The sequence below is a fragment of the Ceratotherium simum genome, chromosome 18 (assembly GCF_057802395.1).
Source record: "Ceratotherium simum simum isolate JZ-2026a chromosome 18, ASM5780239v1, whole genome shotgun sequence".
NCBI classification, from domain to species: domain Eukaryota; kingdom Metazoa; phylum Chordata; class Mammalia; order Perissodactyla; family Rhinocerotidae; genus Ceratotherium; species Ceratotherium simum.
Window position 1 is genome coordinate 56,362,895 of NC_141917.1, and position 17,852 is coordinate 56,380,746.

The 17,852-nt window shown below is 63.9% G+C and overlaps 2 protein-coding genes across 10 annotated transcripts in view; one reads left to right on the forward strand and one right to left on the reverse strand.

The window, feature by feature from the left end:
* The first annotated feature begins 316 nt into the window (after positions 1–316).
* COMP (cartilage oligomeric matrix protein) lies at positions 317–7,783 on the forward strand. Of its 2 annotated transcripts, none has more exons than XM_087443048.1 (19): positions 317–395; positions 584–699; positions 1,096–1,147; positions 1,560–1,729; positions 2,428–2,565; positions 2,834–2,908; positions 3,004–3,162; positions 3,249–3,353; positions 3,439–3,546; positions 3,730–3,889; positions 4,408–4,526; positions 4,683–4,735; positions 4,837–5,018; positions 5,231–5,409; positions 5,535–5,583; positions 5,923–6,119; positions 6,784–6,956; positions 7,424–7,563; positions 7,646–7,783. In XM_087443048.1, the coding sequence occupies exons 1-19, from the start codon at positions 317–319 to the stop codon at positions 7,690–7,692; spliced, it is 2,301 nt and encodes a 766-aa protein (XP_087299174.1). In that variant the 3' UTR covers positions 7,693–7,783. The 2 variants fall into 2 exon arrangements, with proteins under 2 accessions (XP_087299174.1, XP_004422994.1); XM_004422937.3 differs by having other exon boundaries at positions 614–699.
* Positions 7,784–13,019: 5,236 nt separating this feature from the next.
* CRTC1 (CREB regulated transcription coactivator 1) overlaps positions 13,020–17,852 on the reverse strand; it is a 71,732-nt gene continuing 66,899 nt past the window's right edge. For 6 of the 8 annotated variants that reach the window (XM_087443477.1, XM_087443473.1, XM_014781715.2 and 3 more), the window contains 3 exons: positions 15,896–15,982; positions 15,113–15,293; positions 13,020–13,750 (listed from right to left, as the gene is read on the reverse strand). In XM_087443477.1, coding sequence (XP_087299603.1) covers positions 13,539–13,750; positions 15,113–15,293; positions 15,896–15,982 — 480 coding nt within the window. In that variant the 3' untranslated portion in view covers positions 13,020–13,538. The remainder of the gene's footprint in view (positions 13,751–15,112; positions 15,294–15,895; positions 15,983–17,852) is intronic. The other 2 variants (XM_014781714.2, XM_087443476.1) reach the window with 1 other exon arrangement.

Below are 17,852 nucleotides of genomic sequence, written 5' to 3' on the forward strand. Positions count from 1 at the left end.
CCCCAGTCCTGGCATACATCAGGCACTCAATAAATAAGTGAATGAGAGGGATGAAGGGTGGTCCCACCTGACTCACCGCCCCACCGACCCCTGCACAGGCTCCCCGTGACTCAGTTTCCCCGCCGGGTCCGGGTTCAGCCGCGTCGGGCGGGGCCTTGAATGCAGAGGCCAGTGCCATCTGTTTACCTTGCGGATGGACGCTGGGCAGGGCCGTGGTGGGCCGTCCCTGGGGCCGGCCGCGCTGCCGGGATAAATAGGCCCCGCAGGCCTCGTGGGCGGCAGAGAGAGAGCCTCCGTCCAGCTCCCCGTCGCCGTCATGGTTCTCGCCGCCGCCTGCGTTCTCCTCATCACCCTGGCCGCCCTCGGCGCATCCGGCCAGGGCCAGATCCCGCTGGGTAAGCTGCGCCCTCCCCCGCGGTGTGTGCCGGACCCCCAAACGGACAGGAGGACCTGGGGTCGCGGCTCCTTGGGGCTCCGGGGCTGTTCGCGGGGGCGTGCGGGGCGGAGGCTCAGGAAGGAGGTGGGCGTCCGGGGTCCCTGCGGCGGCGGCGGAGTGAGTGGTGGTGGGGGTCCTCGAGCCCAGACGCCCCACCCGCGCCCCCTGTCGGCGCAGGTACAGACCTGGGCCCGCAGATGCTGCGCGAACTGCAAGAGACCAACGCGGCGCTGCAGGACGTGCGGGAGCTGCTGCGGCAGCAGGTGGGGGCCGGGGTGGGGGACAGGGAGTGCGGGAGAGGGGAGAGAGGCCTGGGAGAGAGGGAGGGGGCCTCGGAAGTAGAGGAGCGTCGGGGAGAAGGGGGTCCCGGTGGAGGTGGGTAAGACCCCCTTACCAGGACCTGGGAAGGGGTTGTGGAAAAGGAAGAGGGAAAGGGGGGGCAGGAATAGAAGGTTCCGCGGAGAGGGTAGGAGTGCTTGAGAGGGTAGGAAGTCCCAGGGAAGGAGAAGAGGGGCTGGCGGGGTAGGGAGTCTGGGGGTAGGGAGTGCGAGTGGAGTGGGTGGGTCTGTGGGAAGGGAGTCTGGGGGAAGGAGAGGGGACACCCGAGGGAGGAGAGGGGTGAGGCCCGCTGAGCACGCCCCGTACTCCCTGCACTGCAGGTCAAGGAGATCACGTTCCTGAAAAACACGGTGATGGAGTGTGACGCGTGCGGTGAGCGCAGCTGGGGTAGCAGAGACAGGGCGGGCAGGAGAGCGAGAAGAGACGGGGAGACAGACAGAGACGAACAGCGAAGGGAAGACCGGGAGGAAGAGAGACGGAGGAAGAGAAGGAGGCCGACCCAGATGGAGATTGGATGAGGGACGGAGAGAGACGAACAGGGAGGGGAGACAGAGACTATGGGAGGGGGAGACACAAAAAGAGCCAGAGGTCGTGGGAGAGATGCAGGGAGGTGGAGAGACGCGGAGGGAGAAGCAGAAAACGGACGGACGCGGAGAGGCAGAGACCGCAGTAACTGGAGAGACCTGGCCAGCGGAACGCGCAGCGCGGGGCGGGGGGCGGGGCGTGGTCCTGCTAGCTCCGCCCCGGGGCGTGGCCGTGACCAGTCCCGCCCCGCCCCCCGCAGGGATGCAGCCCGCGCGCACCCCCAGCCTGAGCGTGCGGCCCGTATCCCAGTGCGCGCCGGGCTCCTGCTTCCCTGGTGTGGCTTGCACCCAGACCGCGAGCGGCGCGCGCTGCGGACCCTGCCCCGCGGGCTTCACAGGCAACGGCTCATACTGCGCCGACGTCAACGAGGTGCGCCCGCCCCCTACTGCCCCGACGATCCCCCAACGCCTGCCCCCACAACTCCCCACAGCCCCAACAACCTCCTTTGCTGGGGGTACTCGCCCGGAGGACCCCCTCACCGCCGGGAGTGCACGTCCAGACGATCTCTCCACCGTCGGGGGGCACCCACCCCAACCACCTCCCTCACCACCAGGGACGCGCGTCCCACCGACCCCCTCCATCGCCAGTGACGGCCGCCCCGACGACTCTCCTACCGCCGAGAGTGGTCCGCCTCAACGACCCCCCTCACCTGACCTGGTGCCTCCAGGGCTCGCTAGCTCGAATAACCCTTCCACCACCTCGGGGCGCCTGCCTCGGCGACCCCCCCACCGCCGGGCACGCACGCCCCAACGACCACTTCCCCCTTCCGCTGGGGACGCCCGCCCTCACAATTCCTTTCCCTACCCATGAGTACCCAACCCACGGGGTCGCAAGAACAGCCCCCTCCAGACACGCCCCTCTCCCAGCTTGGTCGCGCCCCTGCCCCCATCAAGGCAAAGTCGCATCTGACTCGTGGGACGATGGCCTCCGTCCCACATGGCACCCCCCTCCAAGTGCTGGCTGATGACCGTGGAGCCTTCTAAGTCCAAGCCCAAGAAACCCTGAGGCGCTGCTCTCGGGGGGCCCAGATCCGCGCCCTTGACCCCCCGTGGCCCTTCCTCCCCCAGTGCAACGCCAACCCCTGCTTTCCCCGCGTCCGCTGCATCAACACTAGCCCCGGTTTCCGCTGCGAGGCTTGCCCTCCCGGGTACAGCGGCCCCACCCACGAGGGCGTGGGGATGGCCTTCGCCAAGGCCAACAAGCAGGTGAGGGCCGTGGGGGGGAGGCGCTAGGAGGAGATGGGGGGCGCACTTTGTTGAGTAACGCGTTCTCTAGCCTCGAAGCCTTTTCCCCGCCTTGCTGCAGCGCGAGGGGGTGGGGACCAAGGTCTGGCGGATGGAGAGAGGAAGGGTCCGCGTCAGGGTTGGGGGCAGGATGGAAGGGAAAAGTAGGATGCAGAGGAAATGTGAGCCTCGTGGGAGGTTCGGGGGTGTCTGCGTGGGGGCGGTTACCTCTGCGCTCCCTCCCACCCAGGTTTGCACGGACATTAACGAGTGTGAGACTGGGCAGCATAACTGCGTTCCCAACTCCGTGTGCATCAACACCCCGGTAAGGCCCAGGAGGAGAGGGGAAGGATCGAGCGACGGGGGCGGGGTGCGGCGCGAAGTGGCAGGCGGCCCGGGCTGACTGAGACTCGGGCGCAGGGTTCCTTCCAGTGCGGCCCGTGCCAGCCCGGCTTCGTAGGCGACCAGGCGTCGGGCTGCCGTCCGCGCGCACAGCGCTTCTGCCCCGACGGCACGCCTAGCCCATGCCACGAGAAGGCCGACTGCGTCCTGGAGCGCGATGGCTCGCGATCGTGCGTGGTGAGTGCGCGCGGGCCAGGAGGGGCGGGGATTGAGGGCGCGGGGGGCAGCCACTCCGGGGCACCCACTCACTCCTTCACCCGCAGTGTGCCGTCGGCTGGGCGGGCAACGGTCTCCTGTGCGGCCGCGACACGGACTTGGACGGCTTCCCGGATGAGAAGCTGCGCTGCTCCGAGCGCCAGTGCCGCAAGGTGGGCGGGCCGGGAGGACGTGGTTTGTGTGCGCGTGGGCGGGGCTCCAGGCCACGTCCCTCATGTCCGCCGTGTCCACCCTTAGGACAACTGCGTGACGGTGCCCAACTCAGGGCAGGAGGACGCGGATCGCGACGGCATCGGAGACGCCTGCGACCCGGATGCCGACGGGGACGGAGTCCCCAACGAGGGGGTAGGGCCAAAGGCGGGACCTGGGCGTGGCTTGGATGGGGCGTGGCCTCAGAGGCTGGACTGCTGGTCTCAGAGGGATGAGGGGTTCCTTGCAAGGCGGCGGGACCTTGGAGACGGGCTTGTCTGGGGTGTGACCTTTGCCCTTCTTGGCCTGACCTCCCCCTTAACCGGCTCTGTGCCCCAGGACAACTGCCCGCTGGTGCGGAACCCAGACCAGAGTAATGTGGACGGCGACAAGTGGGGCGATGCATGCGACAACTGCCGGTCCCAGAAGAACGACGACCAGAAGGACACAGATCAGGACGGCCGAGGCGACGCCTGCGACGACGACATCGACGGCGACCGTGAGCGCGGGGGTGGTGGTGGTGAGGCACCGAGGGGCGGGGCTCTGCCGGTTTGGAAGCCGGGGTCGCCTAGGGCGCCAGGGACCATGGATGGAAAAATGCAAGCTGGGACACGAGGCCGAAGGGAGAAGGCAGGAACGTTTGCAGAAGAAGAAGGTGACCCCTGTGTCAGATGCTGCAGGGAGGAAGAGAAGGACAGAGCCTGGGATTCAGGGTCAGGGAGGTGCCATTTTTACACCTGCAGCACAGAGGCTCAGGGTGGTGCATTCACAGGGCAAGGGGAGGGCCCAGCTGGGCTGCCCCTGAGTGAGGGCCAGCACCCTTGCCTGCTGCCCATTCATTAAGTCTCCACGAGGCTGGGGCCCAGGCATGGGTCCTTGGTTTAACTTTGCAGCTGTTGTGAGCCAGGTGAGGGATGGGACTCTGTCCTAGCCTGGCCCCAGGCCCGCACCTCCCCTGCTGCAGTCAGCCTGGCCCCGCCCCACTGGAGTCTTGTCCTGCCCCCCTGCTTCCCACAGGGATCCGAAACACGGTGGACAACTGCCCCAGGGTGCCCAACTCAGACCAAAAGGACAGTGATGGTGATGGTGTAGGGGATGTCTGTGACAACTGTCCCCAGAAGAGTAACCCAGACCAGGTGGGTGCAGGCTAACCAACCCCAGGCTGGTTAATGAGACTGCAGCCCAGTCTGAGCAGCTGGGGTCAGGAGGACCTTGGCTCTGGAACTGGGGGTGGGCCGGAGGCTTCTGGGCTCCTCTGCCCTGATCGTGGACCCTTGCATCCCCCCCCACAGAGGGATGTGGACCACGACTTTGTGGGAGACGCTTGTGACAGCGACCAAGACAAGTAAGAAGGGCTTGTGGGGCAGGGGTCGGGGCTCAGGGTGGGCGGCTCCTGACCTGGCCTTCCGGGGATCTCATGTTTCTCCGCCCACCCACTCACTCTAGGGATGGGGATGGGCACCAGGACTCGCGGGACAACTGCCCCACAGTGCCCAACAGCGCCCAGCAGGACTCAGACAACGATGGCCAGGGTGACGCCTGCGACGAGGATGACGACAACGACGGAGTCCCCGACAGTCGGGACAACTGCCGCCTGGTGCCCAACCCGGGCCAGGAAGACAAGGACCGTAAGGCAGGGGGCGGGGCCTATGGCGGGGGCGGGGCCCGTGCGGAGTTACTGGGACGGGGTCTGGGGTGGGCGTGGTGGGGCCAGGGACAGGTGTGGACGGGGCTGAGGCGTGGTGTGGGCAGGACCGGTGGCTGGTGTGGGCGTGGCTAGGTCGGGGCGGGGCCTGGCCCTGACCCTACCGCTAGGGTGGAGTCTCTCACCTCCTCTCAGGGGACGGCGTGGGCGACGTGTGCCAGGGCGACTTCGACGCGGACAAGGTGGTGGACAAGATCGATGTGTGTCCGGAGAACGCCGAGGTCACCCTCACCGACTTCCGGGCCTTCCAGACGGTCGTGCTGGACCCCGAGGGCGACGCGCAGATAGACCCCAACTGGGTGGTGCTCAACCAGGTGGGGCAGAGCCCAGGTGGGAGGTAGAGGGAGCCCAGGACCCCCACAGCTGGTCCTAAGCTGGGGTCGGGGAGTCGAGGGCCCCCACGCTGAGGCTGAGCCTCTTTTTCCTTTGACCCCATCAGGGGATGGAGATCGTGCAGACAATGAACAGCGACCCTGGCCTGGCTGTGGGTGAGACACGGGGAGCGGGCAGCGGTGTAGGTAGCAGCTCAGGGGGCGGTGCAAAGGAGGGGAGTCCAGGGGCGGGCCCGGGGCGGGGCCTGGACTCAGGAAAGGCGGGGCCTGGTGATTCTGGACTCCCGAGGAGCGAGGCCCAAGGCAGGCGGGAAGCTCAAGGGGCGTGGCTGCGTCTGGACTCAGGGCTGGGGGCTGGGGCGGGGCTGGGGGGTGGACATCTGGGTCCAGGCGGCAAGTTGGTCTCTGGAGGGAAGGAGTATGCGGGCGGGCCAGGGCCCTCGTAGGGGTAGGGGCCAGCGTCCTGGAGCCCCACTGCTCTCCTCCTCTCCGCAGGTTACACGGCCTTCAATGGCGTGGACTTCGAAGGCACGTTCCACGTGAACACGGTCACAGATGACGACTATGCGGGCTTCATCTTTGGCTACCAGGACAGCTCCAGCTTCTACGTGGTCATGTGGAAGCAGATGGAGCAGACATACTGGCAGGCGAACCCCTTCCGCGCAGTAGCCGAGCCTGGCATCCAGCTGAAGGTGCCATCCCCTACCTGACTTCTTGGTTCCCATACCCTCCAGGAGGTCCCAAACCCTTCCACAGACCCCCAAAGCCTTTACAGACCCCCAGCATCATTCTATAGACCTCAAAGTCCCCCCACCCACTCCCATCTCTTCCCTGGACTCCCGTAGGCTCCAAATCCTCCCAGTTCCTCCCAAAGGCCCTCAAACACACCCCCAGGGTCTCCCTTTGGGCCCCAAAACCCTCTCACAGAGCCCTAAACTTTCCCTCAGGTTCCAAATCCTCCTGCAGACCCCTCAACCCCAGTATGTTGCTGAAATGCTGCAGTAAATTTCCCAAATCCTCTAGACCCCAGTTTAGCCCATGGACACCCTAAGCTTCCTATAGGTCACTAAATCCTTCTGCAGACCCCTCAAATTCTCCCGGACCTGAAACCTGTCCACAGATTCCCAAATGCTCTCACAAGCCCCCAGACCCCTGCTGCCCCCTACGACCCACCTGCACACCTCCATGTGGCCCTCAAGAAGGCTTCCTTGTGGGTCTCCCATCCAGGCCCCTCGGGGCCCCCCACCACTCCTCCAGGACCCACAGCTCCCCACCTGTCCCACCAGGCAGGGTTCGGAGGGGCTCTGGTGGCCTTCGAGGTCTCTGACCCCATTCCCCTGTCCCTGGGCCGGGCAGGCTGTGAAGTCCTCCACAGGCCCTGGGGAGCAGCTGCGGAACGCACTGTGGCACACAGGGGACACAGCGTCGCAGGTGCGGCTGCTGTGGAAGGACCCCCGCAACGTGGGCTGGAAGGACAAGACATCCTACCGCTGGTTCCTGCAGCATCGGCCCCAAGTGGGCTACATCAGGTGTGGACGCTGCCACTGGCCAAGGGACCAGGAGTCCCACTCTGGCCCGGTTCCTTGGGGGAGGGGTGGTTCTGGGGCTTCGGTCCCCCGTCTGTAAAATGGGAATGATTTTGGCAGCTAGAATTAACTGTGTCTGACTCTGGGGCATGACACCTCTCCCAGGACCCAGCACTCAGCGGGTGGGGTCTCGCCCACTCCCCGTTTCTCAGTCCCTACTCTGCACTACAAGGAAGTCCAGGCGCTCTGCTTAGCACTTACTGTGTGCAGGACCTTGGGCGGGACCCTCCCACACAGGGAAACCAAAGCTCAGGTCAGGAGCCCCACCTGCCCTGTGTGGCCCAGGCAGGGGGGCACACGGCCTCCACTCCCAGAGAGGAGGGGTCCCACCTTCCAGGGCAGGACAGGTAAGCTCTGAGAGGGGAGGGCCTGGCCCAGGGCCCCGCCTCACTGTCTCCTCTTCCCCACAGAGTGCGGTTTTATGAGGGCCCTGAGCTGGTGGCCGACAGCAATGTGGTCTTGGACACGACCATGCGGGGTGGCCGCCTGGGAGTCTTCTGCTTCTCCCAGGAGAACATCATCTGGGCCAACCTGCGCTACCGCTGCAATGGTGAGGGGGAGCTCTGCCAGGGGGTGGGGGAGTCCCCCCTGCCCAGCCTCGCCCCTCTCACCCACCCGCCCTCTCTCCACAGACACCATCCCCGAGGACTACGAGACCCAGCGGTTGCTGCAGGCCTAGGGATGGGGGTGGGGACCCACCACTGGACCAGAGCCATCTTCAAGGCAGGCCAGGAACTCAGCACCCAGCCCCAAGGGGTGACCGGCCAGTGTGGGGGGAGGAGGGGGAAGGGAGAGGGGCTCAGAGAGAACAAATAAAGTGTGTGTGCGGCGGAGTGGCCGGCTGCGTTCTCAGCAGCGGGGTGAGGGTGGTCTCGGGCCTGAGGGAAGGCTGGGCTGGGGACCCCAAACCCAGGCCTCGGAGAGGGGACCTGCAGCTGACTCCCCTCCTGACTGGCTGGGGTCCAGCGGCCTGACTTGGAGGCCCCAGGCCTGCTGCTGCATCTCACCCACTCGTGGTCACAAGCCTGGAACCCCACCCTGGAGTGTCTGCCCCAGGATCCTGGGCAAGGGGGAAGGGTCCTTCCCCTTCTACGCTTCAGGCCCAAGTAGCTAGAGTGTGTGTGTGAGGGGCACACACCTGCATGTCCATGTTCACGCACATGTTTGCGGCTCCCACCTGCTGCACCTTTGACACCCACGTTTCATCCCCAGGGTGGGGGGAGGGGCGAGAAAAAACGGGAGGAGGCACAGACGAAAACACTGGGTTTTTATTACGTTTCATTACAAAGAATGCAAAGATACAAAGACAAAAGCGTCCACGCCAGAGAGGATGGGCAGGGGCCGGCCGAATGCACCCTGAGCTGCCCGCCCCCGCCTGCCATGGGCTCCCCCAAGCATGGCCCATGGGACGTCCACAGCAGAGTGTACATGCTGGGGGGCGCAGAGCCAGCCTGGGGACAGAGGGATACAGGCGGGGCAGGGCTCGGACCCGGCGGGTTTGCATATATCTGTGGTGCTGCCCAGCCCCTCAGGGGGCAAGTTTCCTACAGGGGTCACGGCGGGGCCAGTGGACCTCAGCTGCCAAAGCCCTCCTTCCCGGGGCCTGGTGGCGAAGGCCATGGCTGTGTCCTCTTGTCCCCAGTGGGCAAGAGGTCAGAATTGACAGGCTTGGATAGGCTGGGCATTGACTGCCCCTAAATTCCAGAACTCTTCCAGATGGGGGCAACACCCTGCCCCCTGCACATTCCACATGTCCCTGGCTCCTCAGGGCAGGGTGTTGGGGGCTGGCCAGGAGGGCAAAAGGTGGAGGGAGCCGTCTGGAGCCAGCATCACCCTGACATCCAGCCCCTGCCCGTCATCCTGCTTGGGAGGACCCTGGGGCCCTGAAACTCACGAGTCTGAGCCAATGATAGGAGGGAAACTGAGGGTCTCATTCCCGCCCCCCATACCCTCTGGAGTACCCCAGCGCCCAGGCCTGGGGCTACAGGTCACCCCACCTCCCTCTCCTAGGTAACAGCCTTGGGGGCAGAACTGTGTCTGCGGCCAGTCGCCTGTGGCAGCCCCAGGCTTATGAAAGGTGCCTGAGCCCCACCCAGCCAGGACTCCTGGAGGCGGAGGGCTGAGGGAAGACGGAGAGAGTTGGCTCAGGCAGAGCTGGCAGGCCAGAGCCTGGCAGGGGAATGTCCCAGGGTCCCCTAATCACATGCTACGAGACCCCCAGGAGGCAGGGGCCCGGGGTTCAAGAAGAACAGGGACAGAAACAGACCCAGCTGCCCACTCACCCCAGGCGGGCATCCCTGGGTGGGCTGGGCACTGAGTCCTTGCCCAGCTCTGCAGGCGTGTGGGGAGGGTTCAGGCGACCTCTGCTCCCTCACCTGGAGCGCCACCTGCAGGAGCGATGAGCCAGGACTGGGGGCGCCCAGTACCCTTGACCTTGTAGCCTCCGCACCCCATCCCCACGCCGAGGGTCCCCCTGGCCTCTGACTATGGCTTCATCAGAACCCAGGGAGGGTAACCAATGCTGCCGCTGCTTTGTCAAGGCCGCAGGGGTAGACCCCCCCAATACCACCAGGCTTCCCCACACAGCCTGTACCCGGGCCCTATGAGGATGCCCTCTTTGGAATTGCAGAACACAGAACCCAGTTGGGGGCAGAGGTTTGGAAGGATGTTTGGTTACAAAGCAGCTCAGGGTTGGCCGAGATGTGGAGGCCTGGGAAGGGGGGCATGTTCCCATGTGTCCGTAGCCCCCCAGGGTCCCTCTAGGGATAGTCACTCATGGGGGCTCATCAGGCTCAGGATGCTGGGCAGAGATGGGGCTACCCCTGCTGCCCAAGCCCCGCCAGCCCCCCATGGGCCTTGCACCTGCTCCCATCCCACCTGACCAGGCTGCAGCCAGCACGAGGCACACAGCCCCCAAACCAGACACCGCCCCTGGCAAGATGGACGAACAGATGGACATGAGGCCTCTCGCCCTCCACGTGGGGGGTCTCACAGCATTTGACAGATGGACAGCTGTCCTTACCCACCCCACAGTCACACACAGGCCTTGCGACGGGGCCCGCCCAGCTAGGTGTCCTCCCAGGAGCTTGGCCGCCCAAAGAAATCAGGCCAAACTCACCGACGATGTCAGAACCCTCCTTCCCGGCCCCCCAAACCCACAAGAAGATAATGGCAGAGAGAGGCCACAAAAGCTGGCCTGAGCATCTGAGGCAGGGCCCCCGCCCCCAGTGCACACCCGCTGGGCATGTGGGAGGCCCGAGGCCAGCAAGGAGGCAGGTCTGTGTGGAGGTGTCGCTGGGGAAAGGGCCCCGAACACCCGCCTGCCCTCGCCCTCGGGCCTCACGGGTCTGGTCCCAGGGAGCCCTGTGGACCACGGTGGGGGCAGGGGCAGGACCCACCACAATTAGGGCCCCTTCTGCTGGGCTTGTCCCTGCAGGGGAACCTGGATGGTTTCTGAATGCCGCCGGTTGTGGGTCCCAAATTTTGCTGAAGCCCCAATTTTGCTGTCGACCTGCCCTCTGACTTTCCACTGAGGGTCTCAGGGTCCCCTGCCCCAAGGGGCTGGCACCCACCCTTCCCACCCAGAAGAGTGCCGGGGGGGGGCAGGGTGTGCAAGGAGAGTGGGGAGAGGGCTGCAGGATGCCCCAAAGTGCTGCCTGTCTCCCCAGCGGTGAGGGCACGTGGGGGTGGAGTCCGGCATGGGTGTCTATGATGGGGACATGATCCCGACGAGACCCCTCCTTGTCCACCCCACAGCAGCCCTGGGCACTGTGGGTGGTGACACTGATTGGGGGAAGCAGAGGCATAAACCTTCTTCCCAGAGGACACAGAGCAGGGCTGACCCCAGGCTCCACCCTTGGCCTGCAGCCACCTGGGGGAACAAGCTCACTGTCCTGGGGACTTGGAGGACAGAGGCAGGTGGGACATGCTGGGCAGCTCACGCTCCCGGGGGGAAGGGTGTACACAGCTGAGGGGCTCAGCTGAAGCCGGGAGTACTTGGGGGGTGACAGCAGGGGGACAGCCTGGCCGGGCCTCTGACCCCACGTGGGTTGATCCAGGCCTGTCCCAAGCGAGCAAGCAAGGATGCAGGCGGCAGGTCTGTACACACGATGCAGCGGCCCCGGCGCACCCCCACGCAGCGCAGCTTTCGTGAAGTCACAGCATCTTCACATCACAAGTCAAAGGGCTGATTCCCTTAGGCTGTCTTGTTTTAGCAAGTCTTGGCAATTCAAGAATATTTAGTAGAGAAGCAATACTTAAGAAATAAACAAAATCCCCTGTTGCAGACCCCAGGAGGCAGCCTAGACCCAGGAAGGGGTGCGAACCAGCCCTTTGAGGACACAGGGACAGCTGGCTACGGGCTCCTAGCTGGGCCTCCCTCCCAGGGAAAGCTCTGCACCAATGCCCCTTATGGCCGAGGCCATGTTACTACAACGTCATCTGTGCTTCCGGCCGAGGGACACTGGAAACAGGCCACGGGGCTGGATGCCCCTCCTCTCCTGCCCGTCTGCTCTGAGAACTGGACGCCTGGCAGACGGGAAGTGCGGGCTGACGAGGCTCCCTCATGGGGCCCCCAATGCCTTGTTTGAAAATTGCATCCAGGAAGGTCGCTTGTAATTTTATTAAGGCCTTTTTAAAAAAATTTCTACATACAAGTCTAACGGTAATCAAACTCTTCTATGTACATGTAGTTTTTCTTTAAAAAAAAAAAAAAAAGTCCCCACTCTTTGCCCCCAGCTCCCACCACTGTAAGAGGCCGGGCCCTTGACCTGGACGGACGGACACTGTGCCCCCAGCTGATGACGGCGGTGGGGTGTAGTGTCCGAGGGGGGCCCTCTCACGCTTGCAGCCGCCCAGCTGCTTGGACAGAATGACACGGATGGTCGCTAGGATCAAATCTGGCTCCCAAAGACAGAGGCCAGGGCTCCCAAGACCCTGGTGAGGCGGTGGCCAGGACACCACAGAGAAATGCACCAGGCAGGAGGTGCCAGCCTGGCTGCAGGCGGTGGAGCAAGCGGGAGCTGAGATGAGAGTTCGGAGGGATTGCAACGGAGGTTCCTATTTCAAAGCAGCCGTCAGAAAACAAAGCCACCCCCGCCGCCCCCTCACAGGGACTGGAGGGCGCAGGGACGGTCCCCTTGGCCTCCAGAGGCACTTTGAGAAGCACCTGGAAACGTGCCACTAACATGCACACTGCTCCTTGCTTTCCAGTCCAGCCTTGCCAGGAGGAGCTACGAGAGGGGTGGCCAGAGGGGACGAATGTGGGTTGGCTCTCGGGGTGGGGGTGAGAAGAAAGCCTCGTCTCTGGGGCATCTGCGAACAGAGGGACCGCAGGTGCTGCCAGCCTCGGGGTCTGGAGCGCCAGGCACACCGGGTCTTCTCGAGACCCTTCATAAAAGCCGTGGCTCCTTCCTGGAAGTCTGTTACTTGGCCGTAGCTGACAAACCTCCAGCCACCGCTGCGAGCTTCTGCCAGGACAAGCCCCCTCGCACGGCCGCCAGCCGCTGGGCCCTTCCGTACGGAGATGATGAGGGGCAAGGCTGAAAAGGCCAGGGAGACAGCTTGGAGCCAGCTGGCAGTGGACTGCTTCCAGTTAGCTTAAAAGTACATAACGCAGGATTTGTGGAATAAAAACATGCTCTCAGGCAAGTGTTGGCTTGAAGGAGTCAGCTACTTACTCCTCTACAACCAAAATGTAAATGCAAACCCAAAGACGCGAACAAGAAAACAACAAAAACGCCCTGGCCACCCCTCTCCGGCTCATTCTCTACGTAGCAGTAACGGTGACCACAAGACAGAGAAGATGAGAACAAGCTGTAAAACCCCCAGAAGGCGTCTCTGCCTCCACGTGCGGCCCCTAGCGGGCCCGTGCGCCCCGGCCAGGGTGGGCGAGGCGGGGGTGGGCCTGGGAGATGCCGCTGCGCCACATGCTCTGTCCACACCTCGGCGTTCCTCCACCACGGGCCGGACTCGGGTGTTCCGTGTGTGCTCAGAAATATAAAAGACGGCAGTCAAAATAGTGTTTATTTTGCTTTGTGTCCGCCCCTCTCTCTCTGGCGCCTCCTCCCTTCGGCAGAGTGGGGCTGGCTCTCTACCTAACCACGGGCTGGGGGTGGCAGGCGGGTGGGGGCACCGGGGACGAAGGAAGGCAGTGAGAGCTGGACAACAGTCGGAAAATGCACCTCAGCCCACCACCGCCAAGGACCACGGCGCCCCCCCCAGGCCAGTGGCCCTGCCCAACACGCTTTCCACATCTTCTGGGGGGACGGCTCATGGCCCGGGGTGGGGGGCAAGAGAGCGCACGCGAAGGGAGGGTCTGTGGGGGTGACGCTCAGCCTCACGAGGGAGGTGAACAGCCGGGGGGGCAGGGCAGGGGGCGCTTGGCGGCATTGCAAGCTCAGAATCACAAGCTCGGCCGTTTGCGAGGGACAGAGCATGGCCGTCCCTGGGCTGCGGGAGATGCCGTCGGGACCACTGACCAGCGGGGTGATGGAGCCGAGGGCTGGGCAGTGGTGTGCCGCTCGCTCACAGGCGGTCCATCCGGAAGGTGTCCTCGGTGGCCGGGTCAGCCAAGACCATGTCAGGGTCGTTGAGCATGTGCAGTCCGTCCAGGGTCAGGGGGTCAATCTTGAGTTCGTCCAGGGGAAACTGGTTGTCAGAGTCGAAGCTGACATCGCCAACCCCGGCCAGTGTGCTGGTCAATTCTTTAGAGAGACTGGGTGGGGACTCTCCTGTCACTGGGGGAATGGGACAGACAGAAGCCTCAGCTTGGCCCTGGACCCTGGCCCACCTGCCCTGTGCCTCCACAGCCCCCGTCAGTGCTCAGGGAAGGGGGGTCTGGGCCACACCAGGGGCGCTGACCCGGGGGGTTTGTGCTCCAGGGATAGTGGCAATGTCTAGGGGCACTTGTAGTTATCACGACGGGGGGACGGATGCTATTGGCATCTAGTGGGTGGAGACCAGGGACACTGCTCAGCACCCCACAGTGCACAGGACGGCCCCCCCCGCCCCCAGAGAAAAATCCAGCCTCAATGTCAGCCATGCCGAGGCTGGGAAGTTCTGGGCTGAGGGCTGCATCACAGACGTCAGCGTGACCTAGCCGGAGCAGGGGCCTCTCCTGCTCCTCTAGGCTCTGCCCGACAGTCTCCTCCTCCGTGTGCGTTACCGAGAAGCAGGCTGCAGCACACGTGTGCGTGTGCAGCAGGGGCCCTCCCTGTGGGCTGGAGAGAAGCCCGAGTTCCCCCACAGAGACCCAGGTTCAAACTTGGGCTCCCTCCTCTACTTGCAGTGAGACCTTGGCCTCAGTTTCCTGATCTGGGAAATCGGTATGAAAGTCCTGGTCTTCCTGGGCAATCACAGGGCCGTGATCCTTCTCATGAGTCTGAGGCGACTGCCCCCAGAGCATCTACTGCAGACACTGCCACACTCTTGAGGTGGGGAGAAAGCAGTGGGTCTGCACTTGAAGCCCAGGCCTCGGGGGCTCTGGGGATGGAACCCTCCATCCTGCAGATGTCAGTGGGCATCACCCTCAATCTCACGACAGCCCTGGCCTATAAGGAAATTACTTCCTTCTTCAGTAAAACCCAGAACCTTTGGGGGAAGATGAGAGAGGAGGCATCAGAGGGATTGGGTTCTGTGCTGGACAGAGCAGAGACTTCCTCACACAGGGTGCTGTGCACTTCCCTGGGCGCCTGGGTGCTGTGTTCAGGCCGCTCAGGGATGCTGGTCACAGTATGTGCGAGCTGTTACATGTCTGTACGCCGCACGTGACAAGCCCCACCAGCAGGGCACACTCTCCGGTCACCTGCATCCCCAGCAGTCAGTTAACAGGGTTCAGGGGCCTGGGTGGTGGACTGACTCTGTCCTGTTCTCACTCTGAGCACGGGATGCTGAACGCCTGGGCCAGGGTCCAGTGTGTGTCCCCCTGGCCTGTCCCATAGCAGTGAGTCAAGGCTGGGGGAGTGTCTGGCCTCCTCAGGCCCATGCCAAGGGTTGGGGCTCCATTTCCCCTGGGGCTGAAGCCTCTCACAGCTGCCAGGCCCCCCAGGGGTACCGTGACCAAGACCCCCAACCAGGATGCCATGCACAGGTGGCCTCACCTGTGAGGATGATGTTGGGGATGCTGCTGTGGCTGGGGTAGCCAAGCTGCTGTGTGTCTGGCAGGCTCCCGTGGCTGCCCGTGAGGCCCATCATGGCCGCCTGTGAGTAGTTGAGCGTCGAGCCCGGGCTGTACAGGCTGCTGGAGCTGATGGCGTTCTCCATCATGTTGAACTGCTCCAGCTGGGAGGGGAAGCACACAGGCATGAGGCCGGCCCCACCGAGCCCCTGGCTGCCATTGGCTGCCTGCTTTGCAGCCACTGGGACCACCTCCTCTGCAGGATGCCCAGCACCCGTGCTCCGGTGTACCTGGGGCTGCCAAGCATGAGTCCCTCTGCCCCGGGGTCTCCCCATCTCTGAACCCACCTAGGCCTGCCTGCACACGGCCCCCTCAGAGCTTGCTGGATGGATGGATGGATGGATGGATGGATGAATGGGTGACCAGCTCCAGGCAGTGGCCAACCCCTCCCATGCCGTAAGCCACTGACCCTGGCCTCCAGGCAAAGCCAGCATGACCTCCCGGCAAACCCACATGCACGGCCCACACTGAGGTGCCACAGTGACAGCCACTGCCCGTCCCTGCCAGTGTTCACCACCTGCCCTTCCTCCTGCTCTGCAGTTGGCCTTGTTCTGCGGGCTGGGTGCAGATGCCAGGGGAGGCAAAGCCAAGCCACCCCTCCAAGGCCTGGAGACTAAGGGCGCCTAGGAGCGAAGCTCACGCCTGAGGGGCGGGTAGGGTTTGGCGGGCGTCTGCGGTGGGCGCTACAGCCCGGGCGCCCGCTCACCTGGTGGGACAGAGCATTGGCCTGCCTGGCCGCCATCTGCTGCTCGTAGTACGAGTCCCCAAACACGCCGCCCAGGCTGGAAGAGTGCTGCAGACGGAAGAGAGGCCTCTGTCGTCATGGCCCCGAGACCAGGTGGGGCAGGGCTGCTGCGGGGGGGCTCCCACAGGCTGGATGCTCCCACAGGGAGGAGGCTCTGGACCAAGCAGGCTGACGACACCTATCTCAGGGCCCCCGGGAGAGCCCACACTCTCTGGGATGGAGGGGTGCCCCGCCAATCTCAGGATCACTGCTTCTTTCTGCTTGCTCCGGGGGACCTCTGTACTCTGATATCCCCCAAAGCTGTCCCCCGTCTCCTCTCCTTGATCCCAGGTGTCGTTGACCCCCTTTCTGTTGGATGGAAGATGAGGGGCCACAGGGATGGGGAGCCCTGCTTGATGGGCCCCAGAAGCAAGCATGTGACTGGGCCAAGGCAGGAGGTGCTCTGGACGTACAGGACAAGAAGTGCGCTTGGCGACCTTGTCAGGCCCCCGGGAGACAATGGCCGGGGTGGCAGGCTGCACACACACGTGGACAGGGTGGGGGCACAGAGCCAGATGCCGGCCGAGCGAGCACAGGACAGGCACATACAAAGCCCCCTGCCCACCCGTGGCTGCCTGTCTAGGAGACCCCAGGGCTCGTGGGTGGACGGGCAGCCCCACCCCCGCTTGTTCAAGGCCAGTGGGGGCAGGGGAAGAGGCTGCCCCAGGAGAGGAACAGGGGGCTGGGGACCCTCACAGGCAATGGAGATGCCCAAAAGAGGAGTTTGGAGCCCCTGCCCATTCCCACGATGCCACCAGGGAGATGGCAGGATGGAGCCTGGCAGGACGTGGAAGGGAGGAGAGGGATGACGGGGGTGTGGCCCGGCTGCCCCTTAAGCACAGGGCCCGGGAAACCTCCCCAGCCCGGACCCTGCGTCTGCTCCCTCCTCTGCAGGACAAGGAGACTCTCAGAGTCGCTGCACTGCAGCCGTTCCCGGGTGTGCCCAGCACGCACGCCGGTAAGTCTCCATGGACCGAAAGCCCTGGGCCTGCTCCCTTTGAGCTCCCTCTTCTAGAAAGGTCCCCACATGCTCTGACAATGGCCAATGCTTGAGTCTCGGCCTCCATCCCAGAGAGGGGTTGGCCACAAACCCACTGGCTGCTCCGGGTGGTCAGTGGGATAAAAATAGAAACAAAAATAGCCCATGTGGCAAAAATACCATCTTTGTCCTAAATATCGCCCACTTCATGTTTGGAAAAAGGGGCCGCAAGATTGCGGCTGGGTTGACTCGTGAAGGAGCAGACAGGTCTGTTCCGGGGCGCCTGCTCCCGTCCCCATGGCCTTGGCCTCAGAGAGGCCCGACACACGCAGGGGGACCCCAGGCTAAGGTTTCTCTTATGAGGCTGCCATGAGCGTCTGCCAGAAAGGTCCACTCAGAATGGAAGGGGGAGGCAGCACACAGGACCAATTCTAGCTGCCTAAGGCCCAGGGTGCAGCCAGACAGACAAGCAGGGCGGGCCAGGGTGGCTGCCTTGTGTGTCCAGGGGAGATGCTGGCTGGGCCCGGGAGGCGTGGGGAGGTCTGGGCCCAAAAGGCCACTGAGCACAACCTCAGGGACCCAGCTACAGCGGGAAGGTAGGTCTGGCCTCCGCCCAGCATGATCCGCCCTCGAGCGAACTCCTTGGCCCTCTTAGGCCCTTGTTGCTGGTTGAGTCCAGACAGCCTGACAGCCCCACCCTCACAGCCACTTGAGCTGCCTGCCTCCCTCGCCAGCACACAAACGATAGACAGACGGACACACAGATGTGGGCTTGACGCAACGGCAACACGCTTTCTACCTGGGATGGACCAAGCCACTCTGGCTCAGGCGTATCTCTACTGAGACAATCTGCTTGACCCTTGAATTCCCGTCCAGCCTCACGTGCAAAAAGGGATGTTA

Excerpts from the sequence above, each read along its gene's own strand:
- COMP (XM_087443048.1), top strand. The coding sequence starts at position 317 with ATGGTTCTCGCCGCCGCCTGCGTTCTCCTCATCACCCTGGCCGCCCTC. Across the intron at positions 3,163-3,248 it reads ATGGCTCGCGATCGTGCGTG|TGTGCCGTCGGCTGGGCGGG; the intron begins GTGAGTGCGCGC and ends CTTCACCCGCAG. Across the intron at positions 5,410-5,534 it reads ACTGGGTGGTGCTCAACCAG|GGGATGGAGATCGTGCAGAC; the intron begins GTGGGGCAGAGC and ends TGACCCCATCAG.